The sequence below is a fragment of the Misgurnus anguillicaudatus genome, chromosome 20 (assembly GCF_027580225.2).
Source record: "Misgurnus anguillicaudatus chromosome 20, ASM2758022v2, whole genome shotgun sequence".
NCBI classification, from domain to species: Eukaryota; Metazoa; Chordata; class Actinopteri; order Cypriniformes; family Cobitidae; genus Misgurnus; species Misgurnus anguillicaudatus.
The window spans coordinates 36,483,766-36,500,198 of record NC_073356.2 but is presented as its reverse complement, the minus strand read 5'-3'; the positions used below and the strand labels follow the sequence as shown (position 1 = coordinate 36,500,198).

The 16,433-nt window shown below is 36.0% G+C and overlaps 2 protein-coding genes across 10 annotated transcripts; one reads left to right on the top strand and one right to left on the bottom strand.

Moving 5' to 3' along the window:
• Positions 1-7,629: 7,629 nt before the first annotated feature.
• LOC129454832 (CD209 antigen-like protein C) lies at positions 7,630-15,632 on the bottom strand. 2 transcript variants are annotated; one of them, XM_073858615.1, is made up of 7 exons: positions 15,543-15,628; positions 15,175-15,285; positions 14,705-14,779; positions 14,505-14,582; positions 9,105-9,265; positions 8,913-9,025; positions 7,630-8,469 (listed from the first exon to the last, which is right to left on the bottom strand). In XM_073858615.1, exons 1-7 carry the CDS (start codon positions 15,574-15,576, stop codon positions 8,292-8,294), a joined length of 750 nt encoding a protein of 249 aa, XP_073714716.1. In that variant the 5' UTR covers positions 15,577-15,628; the 3' UTR covers positions 7,630-8,291. The 2 variants fall into 2 exon arrangements, with proteins under 2 accessions (XP_073714716.1, XP_055075386.2); XM_055219411.2 differs by lacking the exon at positions 15,175-15,285 and having other exon boundaries at positions 15,543-15,632.
• On the top strand, positions 10,332-13,717 carry LOC141351561 (uncharacterized). 8 transcript variants are annotated; one of them, XR_012359857.1, is made up of 10 exons: positions 10,332-10,422; positions 10,919-10,984; positions 11,682-11,779; positions 11,964-12,024; positions 12,129-12,306; positions 12,398-12,462; positions 12,661-12,768; positions 12,897-12,959; positions 13,160-13,279; positions 13,398-13,717. XR_012359857.1 is itself a non-coding variant. In XM_073858621.1 (6 exons), exons 2-6 carry the CDS (start codon positions 12,404-12,406, stop codon positions 13,589-13,591), a joined length of 546 nt encoding a protein of 181 aa, XP_073714722.1. In that variant the 5' UTR covers positions 12,233-12,306; positions 12,398-12,403; the 3' UTR covers positions 13,592-13,717. The 8 variants fall into 8 exon arrangements, 2 of the variants coding, with proteins under 2 accessions (XP_073714722.1, XP_073714721.1); XR_012359856.1 differs by having other exon boundaries at positions 12,398-12,768; XR_012359855.1 differs by having other exon boundaries at positions 12,398-12,772.
• Positions 15,633-16,433: the final 801 nt, after the last annotated feature.

Below are 16,433 nucleotides of genomic sequence, written 5' to 3'. Positions count from 1 at the left end.
ACCTCCTCTGTGTAGAAAATGTATGGTTTTAAATTTGACCGTCTCAACGTTATATTAGATTCATCTTCTTGGCACAACGCCAAAGTTCGCCAGAATTCACGCGGGTACGGAATCTCACATGCTCACATGAGGTAAAATTTAATGCAAAAATCTGTTCCTCTAATAATTTTATCTAAACATATTTTTTAAAATCATTATTGAACATTAAAATCAATTACGTGGATGCCATTTTCGTTGTTTATATACTTTATGGATTTATAATTACACTAATTTCATAGGATAATGCAGTTGTTTTGCAAAATGCATTAATGCAGTGCTTCTCAAATAGTGGGGCGGGACCCCCAGGGGGGGCTCGAAGCGACACCAGGGGGGGCGCGCGAGACCCCAGGGAAAATACTTTTTCAGGAAGTGATTTTTAAAGACATTACACCCCAATCACGCTGTAAACCGCTTGTGTTATTTATTGATTATATTTAATTTTTCAGTATCAAATGGTCAAAAAATATTATACTTTAAATAAGGATTGATTTTTTATTTCAGGCAAATTGATGCATTTTAAGTCTTTTCTGTTACAGACTAAAAAACAATGTTAATAAAGTTATTCTTTGTTGTAAGTTGATCGATAATTCTTTTTTTGTGTTTTTTCTTGTGTTTTCTCAATGTTAATAAGGATACAATTATGTTTTGCAGATGTGTAATTTTATAGGCAAATTATACTATTTACAGTCGCGGCGGAGAGTTGGGGGGGGGCGCGAAATGTTTACCTCTTCCTGGGGGGGCGTGACAGAAAATAATTGAGAAGCACTGCATTAATGACACAATTAAAAGTCATTAAACAAAACGTAAATAAACAAAACATGCCGTTTCAGATGTAAATATGATGCAAATGTGTCATTATTCCAATTGAATAGTATTTGATATTAAAGTTAGTCATCACTCTTATTTTGGAGGTTTTTGCATGAAAGCAGGGGTTTTCAGATTGTTAGAAATGTAAGTGCCATGGAAAAGACTGAAAGCTCTATAATATTTCGTTTGATGTCTGTGTATGCACAAATTTCTGTGAGCTGTGGACACTGTGCCCCCTTAAAAAAAATTGGTGCATGACGCCCCTGGTGTCACATATTTCTACCAATAATTGAGCCTGATATTTGCACAAACTTTATTGCAGAAAAAGCAGTCACAGTCCCATTTAACATATTATTATACTTAGGGCACCAGACATATTTTGAACATGTTACTTTTCGAATAAGAAATACTTGAACACAATACATACAGTGGGGCTCGAAAGTTTGGGCACCCTTGGTAAATATGAGCAAAGAAAGCTATAAAAAATAATCTTTCTTTCTTCTTTTACACTTTAATAAAATAAATCACAAAAATATGATGTTTCATGGAAGTAAAACAATTGAAAGTGAAGAAGAAATTACATTACAAAATAAATCATTTTCTCTAATACTCACTGGACATGAATTTGGGCACCCCTTTATTTAATCCTCTTTGCTACCTCCATTTGCAAGGATACTAAGTCAGAGTCATCTTTTATAATGTCTGATGAGGTTAAAGTATGCATGGCAGGTGATCTTAGATTATTCCTTCATACAGAATTTCTCCAGATCCTTCATATGTTGCTGCTCTCTACTCTTCAGTCATTTATTGTATGGTTCAGGTCAGGGAACTGGGATGGCAAGACCTTGATTTTGTGTCAGGGACCCATTTTTTTTTACAGTATTTAGTTTGATGTTTGTTTTGAACCAATGTCTTGATGAAAGATTTTACCATGACCCATAATAAGATTTCTAGTAGAGCAAGTCAGATTTTGACTTTTTTATCTGTTGGTATTTGATATTATCCATGAAGCCATGTGTCTGAATAAGATGTCCAGGACAAGTATAAATGTATACTTGACTGAGCTTTATTTACTATGTGTGTGCTAAAAAGCATTTGTAAATGCTTAACTAGTTTTGGATTGCAGAATGACTATAAGACGCTTAAAGAGCTCAATTTTGATCCTGCCTATGAAAACCCTTTGTTCATTGTTTTCAATATGAAATCATCCAACATAATGTAAAGATCATTCTGTGAAAATGTAATCTTGATATTTGAATATTAATTAAGTAAAATCATGTCAAGATTGAAATAAAATTTTGATGCTCCAAATCTCATCATTCAATTATAAGACTTTAGCCTGGATTTTACAGATAGGGTCACTTTTGACAAAAAATCTCTTATCCTGCAAATATTTATTTCAAGCGTTATATTTTTGCTTCTAAATTTTTACCTTTAGCGATGTAACTATTTCATTATTCACAGTTGTTGTGAAATAACTTTGTGATTTTTACCCAAACATTACTGAGAAATTCTTGTAATTCCTCCAGACTTCTTTCACTGATTGTGACATTGTCATTTATATTTTCCTCTACATTTGCACCCCAGTAAGCTTGAGAAGCCCATGAACTGGAGGTGCTGTTATAGCAGCAGAAAGTCATCCACATGTGTGATGGTATATTCACTCTGTTGTTTAGTTTATTGTTACCCGGTACAGCGCCTGTTAGCACGTGGGCCAAAACCTGTCCATTGTGCTGCTTATCACGACAGTATTTATCCATCACCTTAATGGCCTTGATTTCCAAGCGATTCCAGCTGCCGCTATTAAAACTGATCTTCTGTGGCACAATGTTGGTCAGTGTGAATGTAGAGTTAGCTGTAAATTCATCACTTGAATGACAGACGGGAAACAAGTGACCGCGATTCACTTTATAGTTATTATCAATGTAATCTTCATCTGTAGCTTGATTTTCATACGAGACTCTCATCTCATCACTGGTGAGAAGTTCAAGCTACAGAAGAAATGTTCAGAAATTAAACAATCATTAGTTGACAACATAGAAGCTGAATTAAAGCTAAAGTTGTCATTTATTTACCATTTTCTTTTTTCTTCTACAATAATTCATACAGGATGCAAAGATCTCTAAATTAATAAGCAAGGAATAGATAACTAAAACAAACTAGTATGAAGATTACCTCAGGCTCAATCCTCCAGGTGTTTCCTGGTCTCTTGATGATCTTTTTCCCAGTGAATCTGTAAGCTGAGAAAACTGGAATCCTGTTGGTTGTGTTGTAGAGCGTCGCAAATCTGTACTCGTTCTCATAGTTTTGACAGATCGTCTTGTATTGACTATTCTTGGAGCGTGAATTTTCCAGAATGTCAGGAATCACCGGAGGCTGTTCTTGATGAAAAAACTGACTACACTTACTGAAGTCTATAACTTTAGAGATGATGGATGGAAAGATCAGCAGTAACAGCACTGAGACGTTCATGATAAACAACATCTTCAACTTCACTCAAATCATAAAGCAGAAATCCCCCTCTCTCAACTCTTAAACACTTCACCAGTGGACACAAACAGTGTTTAACACCGCCTACACACACGCTAAAAACATGTGACATCACATCACAGTTTTTCTCAGTAATGATATCAACATTTAGGTGTTAATGTTTTATTCACACTTACTTTTTCTGTAGCCTGCTACAGAGTTTGTCATGTTTTTTTTAATTGCACTTTCATTCTATAGTGTTTAACATGGACTTGTTAACTAACTGTAGATGATTAATTTCTAACATTTCACTTTGTCACTAACATTGTCACTATTGATTTAGTACTGATATTTAAAACATACTAGTCAGGGGTGGATGTGGCCACCATGGACATGCCTCGCATGTAACTGCATTTTTAAAACAAAAATATTTTTTTAGATATGGATCTAGGAGAACCTCAATGTCTGGACAGTCACTTTGACTGTGAAACTTTTGTGTGAGTTGTGAGACTAGCCAACCTGCATATTAGCTGAGTCTGAGTTTAAAGATTATGGCCCGGTTTTACAGACAATGCTTAGATAAACCCAAGACTAGGCCTTAGTTAAATTAAGATGTTTAAGCATTCATTTATAAACGTGCCTTAGAGAAATGCATTATGTGTATATAAGACAAATCAATGGCACCGGCATATTGTAAGATCTGTACGTGCACGTTATTTTCAGTTTGGACAGCTTAAACATGTGTTTTAGTCAAGGACTAGCCTTAAGCCTTGTTTGTGAAACCGGGGGGAAATGTAAGATATAGTTAATAATCAAATCAAATATAATCAAATTTGATGAGACCCTGGCTCATTGTATATCATTGTATACCTGAGGCCTAATTGTAACACTGTGTGACAACTAACCTCACTGTGTAAAAATGTTTTCAATCCCGGCTATCAGTTACTAGGAGTTGTTGACATGTTTATTTAAATTAAATTAAAATAGATTAAAATAATATAAGGTTAGATTTGGTGACATAAACCCCCAACTCAAAAATCGAAATAAAGATAAGATAAAGAAATTTACTTTCATGCCTCCAAAACACTCTTTGTTCAATATCTTAACCAAAACACATTAAAACTTTTCACATGTACAGGAGATCATCTGACATAAGAGAAAAAGGCCAAAAGATTTTAATCAGAGAGAAATTGTGATTGCACGGCACCTTGGAAATTCAGTCTCAGAAACAGTGTGCATTGTGGGTTTTTCCACGTGCCACTGTATTGAGTACATATTAAAAGTGAGTGGTGCACATGACAAACCAGCATCCAGCTGTGTGTCATCTGTAGCTCATTGATGCCAGCGTTGCGCATTACTCACAGCCACCGCATGCCCACAGTGTGACAAAAGCACCAACACCTATAACAGTGGTGACCCGGGCAATGTGTCACATCACACAGTTCATCGCAATTTTATGCTTAGCTGACAACCCGGCCAATCCCCTTATATGCTAACTGCATGCGAGTGTACGCCATTGACAACGATGCATGAAATGGGCACAAGATCATTGTGATTGGGCTGTGGATGGTTAAATGGCCTTGTCTCGTGCATCATGTTGATGGTTGAATGCAGATACACCAGATTGCCAAGAAAGGCTTTGAGACCTGAATAAACTGTTGGATGGAAAAAGGCTGGACAATGTTTTCTTAGGGCACTTTAGGCACCATTATCACAACTGCACCATCCCTGACAGCTGTCCGGGAACCAAACATCATTGTGGACCAAGTGCATCCATTTATGGAAACTCTCTGTCGGTGATATTCAAAGAACATGATGACATGACATGAACCAAATTGAAGATTAGTGGTTTGACTTCACAGCGATGCCATAAGAAAACCATAGTTGTCATTTAAAGAACGTTTTATTTTATTTTATAGTCTTTAGCACCTTTTTTGCAACAGTATGTTGTGTGGAAGCAAACAGCCAAAGACCATTTTTTAAACACTGAAGTAAGATGACATTTATGATAAACAGCATCTTCATCATCAGTCTTCAGTCAGCTGAATGCACATCATGAAGCAGAAAAACAGCAAAAATTCCATTCTCTCAACTCTTTAACACTTTAGCCACAAACACATGTGGTTTTTCACAACACCTATTCATACACCTAAAACCTGTGAATCCATACCACACAGTTTTTCTAAGGACCTCAACCTATCAACAATTAGGTGTAAGTCTCTTTTACACGTAGTCTTTACTGGTAAATTGTAGTTAAGAGTTCATTTGTTAGCATGATCATTTTTTAAATACTGGTATATTGGCCCTGCCAGAATTGAATTTGTAACATCTTATACATGCACAAATATCTAAATAAGCCACTATATAAAACAAAAACATAAAAACTTATTATATGACCTCCTCCTTTCCCTGCTGGAAAAAACATAATTCCCATGCTGGTCCATGCTGGTTTGGTGCTGGTTTAGCTGGTGGTCTTGCTGGTGTGACCACCAACATGGGATGCTGGTATGCTGATGACTATGCTGGTGGTTATCAGCATACCAGCACCATCATCCCATGATAGGTGTCGGTGATCATTCTCAAGTGTCGTGATCATCTTGTAGGCTTGTTTATCTTCATACGGTTCTGCAAGAACCGACAGGCGGATGACATCAACATACCATGAAAGCATTCAATTGCGGTCTCTGTATGACTTCTCGAATCCCTCGCGTGGTTTGAGATGTCATCTCCCTCTCGGTTTTTGTGGCGCCACATAAAGTCTAACAAGCCTGTTTTATCAGTCACGGGTTAGATCAGCATAGCAGACAATAAACTGGACACCGGAGGTCAGAGCAAATTAATGAGAACCCAGGGAACAAAAAACATTGTTCTGTATTTAATGCACTGTAAGTCGCTTTGAATAGAAGCCAAATGCATAAATGTAATACAGGACAGTTGGCAACCCTGTAGGTCAGGGGTGGTTGTGACCACCATGGACAATATCTCTACCTGGTATGCTGATATGCACGCATGTAACAGCATTTTTAAAGGACAAAATAATTTCTTAGATCTGGATCAAGGGGACCTCGGTTATGTCTGGACCATAATTTTCATACTTTAAATCTCTTGTCAAGCTGGCCCTTGAGCTCGGTGCCCCATCTGTCCCCAACACCTCCCTTATAGTATGGGCTGAGGACGGGCATATGTGACCACAATAAGAGAGGTCGCAATAAAATAATGCATTTATATATACAGACACGCACACAAAATATACATTCATTCTTCTGCACAACCACATTTTGTCACATTTCCTCATATGCCCACATCCCCCCCTTTTTTACTTAAGGAATTGACTTTATTATCACTACTGATTGAATTATTCATTGCTAAACTTGTATGCATTACTTTAAATAACTCTTCACTTTTCACGCAAACATACACAGATACACTCACAAATACACAGAAGTTATTAGATTGAATTTGCATGGGCAGTGAATATGTTTGTTTTTTTCCCCATTGTTATTTACCACATGTAAGCGTCACTTTCTGTGTTTGCATTATATAATAAAAATAAATAAAAAGTGTGTCCCAAAAGTATGTTGGCTCACCTGGTTTTAAATAGCACAGTAAAACCATGATATATCATCATTAGGGATGAGTTTTGTTCTGGTAGTTGATCAGCTGTGTGAGATCAAAGACAGATACTGCATGATTCACAGTAGTCACGGGCTTTGATGCTAATACATTGTTACACACTGTTGCTTTAAAATAAGAATTTAATAAAAACACACCCAAAGTAACAAGGTTACATACAGCTTTAAAAAAACTCAACTTTTTTTCATACTGTCAGGGTGACATCCATTCAGACATTAATTATGTAGATAAATACACACTAAAAAGCTAAGTTGTTGTCTTAAGCTCGATAAATTTGTTTGTATGATATGTTGTAGAACAACTGCTGCTCCTGTCCATCACATATGCATAATCTCTGGCTCCGCCCCTTAATGATTATTTTCTCCTTAACTCTAGTACACCCTAGTGTTCATTTTTATAATGTTAGGGTTCCTCAGGCCTTACTCTCTTTTCGTTTTTAGGATTATGTAGAGGCAGGAATCTTAAAAAGCATGAATAATCTCATTCCACTAAAACTTTTCGTCATATCATAGATCTGTAAAACATTTTATCATATCACAGATTTGTCAATCTCGTTTATTTCTATGTAAAGCACTTTGAATGACCTCTGTGGAAATTATAAAAAATGTGTACACTCTAAAGAGGGTTGTGTTAAAAGCTATTTAATCTGTTTTATTTTAGGTACATCACACTTATCTATTGTCCCTAACTAGACAAATCTCTGTGTTTTATTGCAACAATACTTTTTATTACTTTTAACCTAACTTGTGTTGTCCCTTTAATTAATTTAAAACAAAATGACACATAATGTGTTATAAAAGCTTAACACTAACAATATGTTATAATTAACACATTCTTTATGAAATATGAAAGGGGTTCACTCAAATATAACACAATCCGGTAACCCTTTACAATAAGGTTCATTAGTTAACTACATTAGTTAACATGAACTAATAATGAACTGCACTTATTCAGCATTTATTAATCTTTGTTAATGTTAATTTCAATAAGTCTAGTCTTTAACTAGTCTTAACACATTTCAGAAGGCAACTGCACTTAAATGATCTAAAGTAGATCTGTTCTCATTCTTGCATACATTTCCAGCTTTCCCATGGGTATGGCATGGGTTAAAAAAAACAAAGAACATAAAGAGTCAATATCTGACCCCAGTTATGTTAGAAAATACAAATAATATGTGTCACTGACTGTTAAAATTGTTATTGTACAGATTACAAAGTCTTTTATACTGTAAATGCAAAACCACCTTGGTATAACATCATAGTAAGAGCGTCTTTTATTTAAATGCACAATAAAGAGAGATGTAAAAGATCCTCAATACAAGATTGAGACAGTCACTATATTCATCACTGAAATGCAATAAATTCTTTTTCACAGATAAACCTTTTCTTGTATTCGCAAGATGCATCAAACCAAGAGTTTAAATGTGCACGCTCATATCCCATACAGGCACAGTCCTCTCCAGATAGATTATGTCCATCCCAATTATCCGGCTCTGTTCCATCTTTCTTTATAAACCAGAACCTTAAGAAGAACAAACAAGCACTTTGAGAAACATAACATTTTCATTCACAACAATATTTAAAAGATAATCAAAATAATTGGTGTAAAGATGTTTTTAAAAATGTCTACAATCTAAAGATTTAAAGGGATAGTTCACTCAAAAATGAAACTTCTATCATCAATTTCTCACTCCACTGGCCACATGTGGGTTGACAAGTTGCTAGGGTGAGATCACTATCAAGTCCAACTAAATGTAATTTTTGCTGATAATTGTCAGTTATACTGACATTTTTGCGGGCGCTGCTAGAACAGCCAGACATTTTGTTAAATGTTTTGCCAGTCAACAGGGTGAGCTCCGGCGTGGTCATGTGGAAAAGTGATGTCAATGCATACCCTCTATAGACAAAACCTACTGATTCACTTTATCATAGTATGAACTGATAAACAAAACATAAAGCTCTTACTGTACTCCGGTCTCTTCAAGAGTTTGGTTATTCAGCCAAACCCATCGACCTTCAGTCTCCAGATCATTAAGACCGATCCAAGAAGTCTCTTTAATTTTAGACACCAGGAAATCCTAAAGTTCAACATTGAGTTGTACTGCGGTTAAAAGTCTTTTAGTAATTTTTAAGTACACAACATTTTATCAGACTCACCTGTACAGCTTTGCTGTTGATGGTGACCAGATGAGCTTTTGATCCAGCACATAAATCATGAGCCTCAAACCATGTCATCTTTTCAGAAGAGACGAAATAACATTTTCCACCGTGTGCTGTCCAGTCCTCTTCACAAAGCTTACAAGATGAAGCACTGAACTCTGAAACACAAAATTATGAACATCATGTACACTGGCATGAAAAAGTGTTGGCCCTCTTCCTGATTAGTTTGCATATTTGTCACACTTTAATGTTTCAGATCATGCAACAAATTTAAATATTAATCAAATATAACACAAAAACACATCAAGTTTTTATTATGAAGGGAAAACCAAATCCAAACCCACATGCCCCTGTGTGAAAACGTGCTTGCCCCACCTATGATTTACCTGAGACACACCCAGGTCTGATTACTGCCACACGTGTTCACAATCAAGAAATCACTTAAATAGGACCTGACAAAGTGAAGTAAACCAAAAGATCCTCGAAAGCTACACATCATGTTGAAATCCAAAGAAATTTTGAAACAAATGAGAAAGAAAGTAATTGGGATCTATCATTCTGGAAAAGGTTATAAAGCCATTTCTAAAGCTTTGGGACTCCAGCAGTGAGAAAACCAATTATCACAGGTAGGTTTTTGCTCATTACCCCGATTTCGGGTGGCATGTAAACACCTTAACTGGCTTTCTTGTAGTTTTGTTCATGTGCGCATGTCTCACCATGTGAAAGATAAAATCACATGCGGAAGTAAGGGCAAAGTAACACACAAAAGTGTCTGCTCGACTAAAGCAGGTGCAGAAAAGCTGTGACAATAAAAGCTGATGTTGTAGTTACAGGTTCTGCAGACACGAAAAGAGATACAATAGTATAGCTTAAGACAGATATGCCATCGGCTTTTTGAACAACTATTATGTACTATAGGCGGTGACGTCACTGGGTGCTTTTCAATTCTTATTTGTGCATCCTCGTTTCCTTTCCTTGCTTCCTTTCCTCGCGTCTTAGCTCCACCCTACTAGGTTGCAAGCAAGGAAAGACGCAAGGATGGAGGAGTGTTGCGCAATTGACGTCTCTCCTTTTGAAACTTTTGCACTCACACTGCGCGCTTCGAGCCTGAGCCCAAGTGAACCGCGCTCGAGTCCACCTTTGCAAGCCGGCCAAGGGAGAGGCATCCAGCTGCAGCCCCGCAGACTCACTCCTTGCTAGACACCAGTGGCTGGACCATAGCTGGACACCAGTGGCTGGACAACATACGTCATTTCCGTGTCGTCATTTCCGTATCGTATTCAGTTTTCAAAGTTTACGCGCCAAGATGTCAGCGGTAAGAAAAAATAATAAACTGTCGATTATTTATAGGTCATATGAGAATTCAAATGCACAAACTAGCTAGTTAAAAAGTCGTTTTGTTTTTAAGGCTGTGTCGTGTTTTTTAAAGGTTTTAGTGAACTCTGGTGTGCTTTTTCCAATTAAATCGTTCTTTGAGTGGTATGATTTAATATTGTAAATAAGTTTTTTTTAAACTTGGATGTGAGAAGATTGTACCCAGTTAACGAGATATCATAGAACAGTCTTGGCAGAGAATAGTCTAAAATGCTAAGTTAGGTTGTCTTTGCACACGAGAGTTTGTTAGTTAGCTATGTTTTTTGATAATTCCTGTTTGCTCTAGCAACTATGTATGTCGTCTGATGCTAAATTAAAGTAGAAGTAAGGATGACATGTAAGGATTTCAGTTTCATCAACAAAAGTGTTGACCAGTATTTAACCACCCTCATCCTATTAGTACATGACAGTACAATTGTTTTGCCTCTTGTAATTAGGTGAATTCGCACATGAAAGATGCCTTGATTATTCCTTTGTGGACCCCTGGGCACTACACGCTGTGTGTAAGTTATGCAAACTTAGTTCCTATTGTGTATATTACAAGCCATTAGGATAAACATAGGTTTAATATGCTATTGGCCCGTGTTTCATATCAACACATCATTAATTGATAATATCACTTTCCTGGTGCTTTATATATGAAATGTTGAAATGCTCTGCCCACAGCCCTTGTCAACTGGGCAAGGATTTAATCCATACTTGACACAGTTGGTGACTGGTTAACATGTACGCAGGATTTAATCCATAGACAATGAAATAATATTAAAATATTAATCTTATATTTTTAATTCTAACAATGTAATGTTTGGTTAGTTCACATCATTTGGGAGTGTTAGTCTGCTAGGTCAGTGGTTCTCAAACTGGGGGCCGCGAGATAGTGCCTGGGGGCCCCAGCTTTATGACATTTTATCAAATAAATTAATTTATCATGAATTCTGTGGAATTAAACCTAAAAAAATAAGGCTACTAACCAACAGCACTACTTTGTATTATTCAATGTGTTTTGTTTAATTAAAAGTTGAGTTTTAGAACAGTTTTTTGTCATAAATTTTCTTTGGGGGGGGGCCGCAAAAGAATGCGCCGTACACAAGGGGGGGGGGGGGGGCGCACGCTAAAAAAGTTTGAGAACCACTGTGCTAGGTCATTGTTCTATTGTCACTAAGTTATCTACTTTTCACCAAGAGTGCATGTTCTCTATAGGTTTTGAGACCACAACAACAAGAAATCTTGTTACTGGACTCCAAATATCCATACAAACCACAAGGGTTTCAACATGAGGGATATCACAATGTTATAAGGTCATCTGAGAAATACATGTTATTTGGCAGTCACGTTCCCCTGACCTATAGATTTTACCTAATGGTCCTGTTCTGCTGACCATATAGTATGTTCTGTTTTTGCGTGTTTCTGGCCATGTTCCTTGGTCCGTGTGTGTGTGTTTATGTATTTAGTAAGACTACATTTTTGATTTTGGTTTCTTAGTGACCTTGCAAAAAGTCTGGTGAATGGGATTTGGACAGAGAGAACTGGCATTGACATAAAGGTAATAGTTTTTAAGCAGTGTTTTCCAACCAATAAGGTGAATGATTTGAATATGTCATGTTTCCAGTTTTGGAACTGATCATGTTTTATTTTCTCTTGAAATAGGGACTTCCTCCACAACCTTACGGGAATGACTGTGGCATCATTTTGATGGTCAGATTTTACAAATGTATTAAGTGTTTATAACCTTATGTCAAAGTTCTAGACTTATTTTTTTTCTCACTTTTTTGTATTTCAGTACGCATGGTATATAGTGACAAACTCTCCTTTTGATTTCTCCATTGTAAGTATTTGAATTTTAATTGCAAACTTTGATGTTTTTAAAAAATATTAAAATTAAATCCTGTCTAATTGAAACTGTTCTGAAACTACAGCATGACATGGCTGAACTCAGAAGGTGGTGGTGTGTCATCGTTATGGAGAACCTGGACTTGGAAGGGTACTGTCTTATATGTTTTAATAATGTGGTTTTGGATTATTCAAAATGGTACTAATGTATAGATATACATACTCACTCACTCACTTACTGACTTTCATTCTGCCCCTACCTGCACATGTTTACAAAAATTATTTTCAGTTTATATTTATACAGTACATACAGGAGCTGGTGCCAGGGAATTATTGTCTCTGTTTGCAGGCATGGTAGAAAGTTTGCTCACTGGACAGACATGGCAAAGGCTGTGGTTATGGGGAAACTTCAGCCAGTTTTCCGCATTCCAAGGAAACGGAAACTGGAACAAATCATGCAAGTGTCAATTAAAAAATTATGAGTAATTTATTGTTACACTGTCAAGTGCACCTTTTTACACGACATTAAATTGTAGTTGTAAGTTCATCATTGTTCTTCATTTTATGAATTTAATTGTTTCTAAGGAACATGCATACACCAAGAAGGCAGAGAAGCACCACAAGCTAGAGACTCGTCCTGAGTCCTTTGTATGTATTTGAAGCATCACTATAGAGAGCATTACACTGTATTTTGTAAATGTGTTATTCATTGAGCATGTTTGCTGGGGAAATATGATTTCTCAATATGTAATTTAATCTCTTCAACAAGGATCCAGGCACTTCCATGCTTTTACAGGTAACCTTAAAAAAATTGAATGAATAATTGTGTACATGTATGGTTTGTCTAGAGGTGATTCTCTCAGACGGAGATGCCGCCTACCTTACCCTGGCATTAACATGTACAGCCTTGAGGGATGTGGTGAGCAGTCTAGAGTTTAGACACCGGGCCCATTATGCTTGGCTGGAGAGTAAGTTTTTAATAAATTTTTAATTTCTGTATTGGCATTGAATCAACATTTGTACTCTGAGCATGTTTATATTTAACTATATTATTCTAATCAAATTGTACATCTGTTTTTGCTTTAGGTGTGGTGAATGTCAGAAAACTCCCCCAGGCTGTTAGAGATATGTGTGTCCCCTATAAAATTATAGAATGCAGAAATTGCAAATGTTTTTTCAAAAACTGGGTGGGGTACTGTGGGAACGGAAGGCGTGGAGAACTGCGAGGGTTTTATTCCGACACTGAATTTCCTGAGCATTGCCCAGACTGCCAGTTTTAGGGGGCAGAAATGAGTTGTGGTGTGAACAGTGTGGAATAGTTTATTTGGAACTGTGTATGTTTTTATATTCTGATATTACTAATTAGATTGAGTAAATTCCAATAAATATTGCAAAACCATGAAGTATTAATTTGATCTGGATTGTTTGATCATGTGAATCTACGTATATTTTAAAAACAGAAGTGGTTACATTTACAAAAAAATAATAATTGAATATCCAAATGGGCAAGGCAAAAAACTGTGGTCAATTAACATTTACAAGTCTGTTGTATTGACAAAACATTATAGTCCATTGATCTAGGCTGAATTTAAGTCACAAAAAATAGTGATATGATCTGAACAATATATATTTTCAAGGTGGTTCTTGTGAATGCAGTTTGCATGAATTATTGATGTTATAATATTAAGCATGTCATTGAGAATTGTTTTATTTAAAGAGATATGATAAAGATCAAATTTCAATTTGCACATAGATTTTATATATGTTAAGTCATAAAAGTAAAATGACAATACAGAAAAGACGTGTGCAATTAAGCCTGCAAAGAATGCTGTCTAAATATAAAATAAACATGCTGTCAATCCAGAGGTGAATCCATAAAATATATATCAATCCAGATGTGAAAATATAAAATAAATATATGTAAATCCAGAGGCGAAAATAGGAAAATAAAATTACTGTTCATCCAGCGGTGAAAACGGAAATTAGCGTCGAAACGGAAATGACGTAGGCTGTCTATCCACTGGTGTCCAGCCACTGGTGTCTAGCCGGAGGTGAGTCTGCGGGGCTGCAGCTGGATGCTATTGGGCCAAGGTGCGATTAACCAAACGTGCCCATTATTTGGATAGTGTGAGTGCACACAGAGAAAAGTAAGTGAAACTAAACAAAATATTAACACTTAAATATTCCACTTACCAGTACATGAGGACAGACACTCTTTAACTTTGTTGTATTTGCTTAAAAGCTCCATCTCATTGGCTGATATACAAGACTCTAGCAAGAGAAATGTAGTTTTGAGAAAGAGGTTGTTAGGGGTTTTTTTTAGATATAGACATCCTTTAATCTTGGGGGAAGTTCTGTTTTCTTCACTTTTGCAAGGAAATATATTTGCTTACTCTGCAGTAGTTCTGCTGTGAGGTTTTTTGTATCATTGTGCTGCTGAATGTCACACAGTCCGAGTTTACCCGCATCTAACAAACACACAGTAAATAAACATGCATATCTCCATAGATACAATGTAAAGACCCCAGAAACAAATGTTATTTATGTCGCTAATAATATTTGTCTCTTAGCTGTTAAAAATATTTTACTGAGATTAATTCAAAAGCATAACAAAGCAATTTTACAGTACACTCTCAGAAATAAAAGTACAGAAGTTGTCATTGGGGCGGTACTTTTTTGTACCTTAGGACCTTTTTAAAAGTTACAATCTCAGTGACAACTTTTGTTCATTTTTGAGTGTACTATAATACAAAAATCTATTAAAGAGTTTAATACAAAATAAACCCATCATCTGTGATCCGTCCAACTCAAATAATAAACAGCTATAATTCAGATGATTAAAGATGTAATACGAGATACTTACAGAGTAAACTGAGAGCACAGATGACACCCAGAGCAAACACAAGACAAACACCAACAACTATCAGAAGAACTTTACTCCATTTAACAGATCTGACATCACTTTCATCTGTGTCTGTATCATTATTAAATAGAAAGATTACATTTCAGCACAGATGCTCAGACACAAGAACATAAATACTGTATATCAATCAAAACTATCTGCAATAAAACCCCACAAAAGTTCACTTTTATCACAAAAGTTGTACAATTGTTATATTACACTGAACTTTATATGTACTAATAAGAAATGATAAATGTATTTATTGTTTTTCTAATATGAAGCTAATGAACAGAATGAGAGTATTAGATGAGTTACACATTCATTCTTACCTGTTAGATGAAAGCGCTTAAAATTTGAAGACATGATATGATTTTCATAGATTGTTGCCACCGTACAGAAAACTCTGAACCCTGAGTGTAAATCAAAGGAAAGGAAGTTGACAAGTAAAACAGGAAGTAATGACCCTGAAACTTTTTTTATTTTTATTAATAGACACACTTAGCTGTGGAAATGCAGTATAGTTTGGTCTTTAAAGAAACATTCACTATAACGTATAATCAATCACATTTTTCTTGGTTGTTCCCTTTCATTTTTAGTGGCTTTGTTGAGTCAGAAAGAGACTAGTTTTAATTTAGATTAGATAATTAACTTTATTGTTCAGAATACAACTATGAGTTAAAAAACACAAGGAACATAAAAGTCAATATCGGATCTTGATTATGCTATATGTCACTGACTGCAGTAATATTTTGTTCAAATTGTTATTGTAAATGATTAAAAGATTACAGTGTTTTTCATGCTGTATACTGTAAATGCAAACCACACTTGACCTTGGTATAAAACACAACATCTTTTATTTAATAAGATTTAAATGCACAATACAGAGAAACGTGCAAAGATCATTATAGTCATCACTGAAGTTCAATGAATTTTTTTCACAGATTAACTTTTTCTTGTATTCGCAAGATGCATCAAACAGTGGCGGAGCCAGAGGGGTGTCCAGGGTGGCACTGGACACCCTTGACATGTCACTGGCCACCCCGTGTGCCACCCCAAATTTAATGCGCAACTTTCACTTAATCGCTATGTTTATTTTCGACGTGCGGCAACGCAGCACATTGTTAAAAACAAACAATATGAATAGTAATTCCCTGCGGTCGCGGCGCAAACTCTTTATTTTTCAATCACTGCGCAAAGAGACTTGGATTACTCTGCTGATT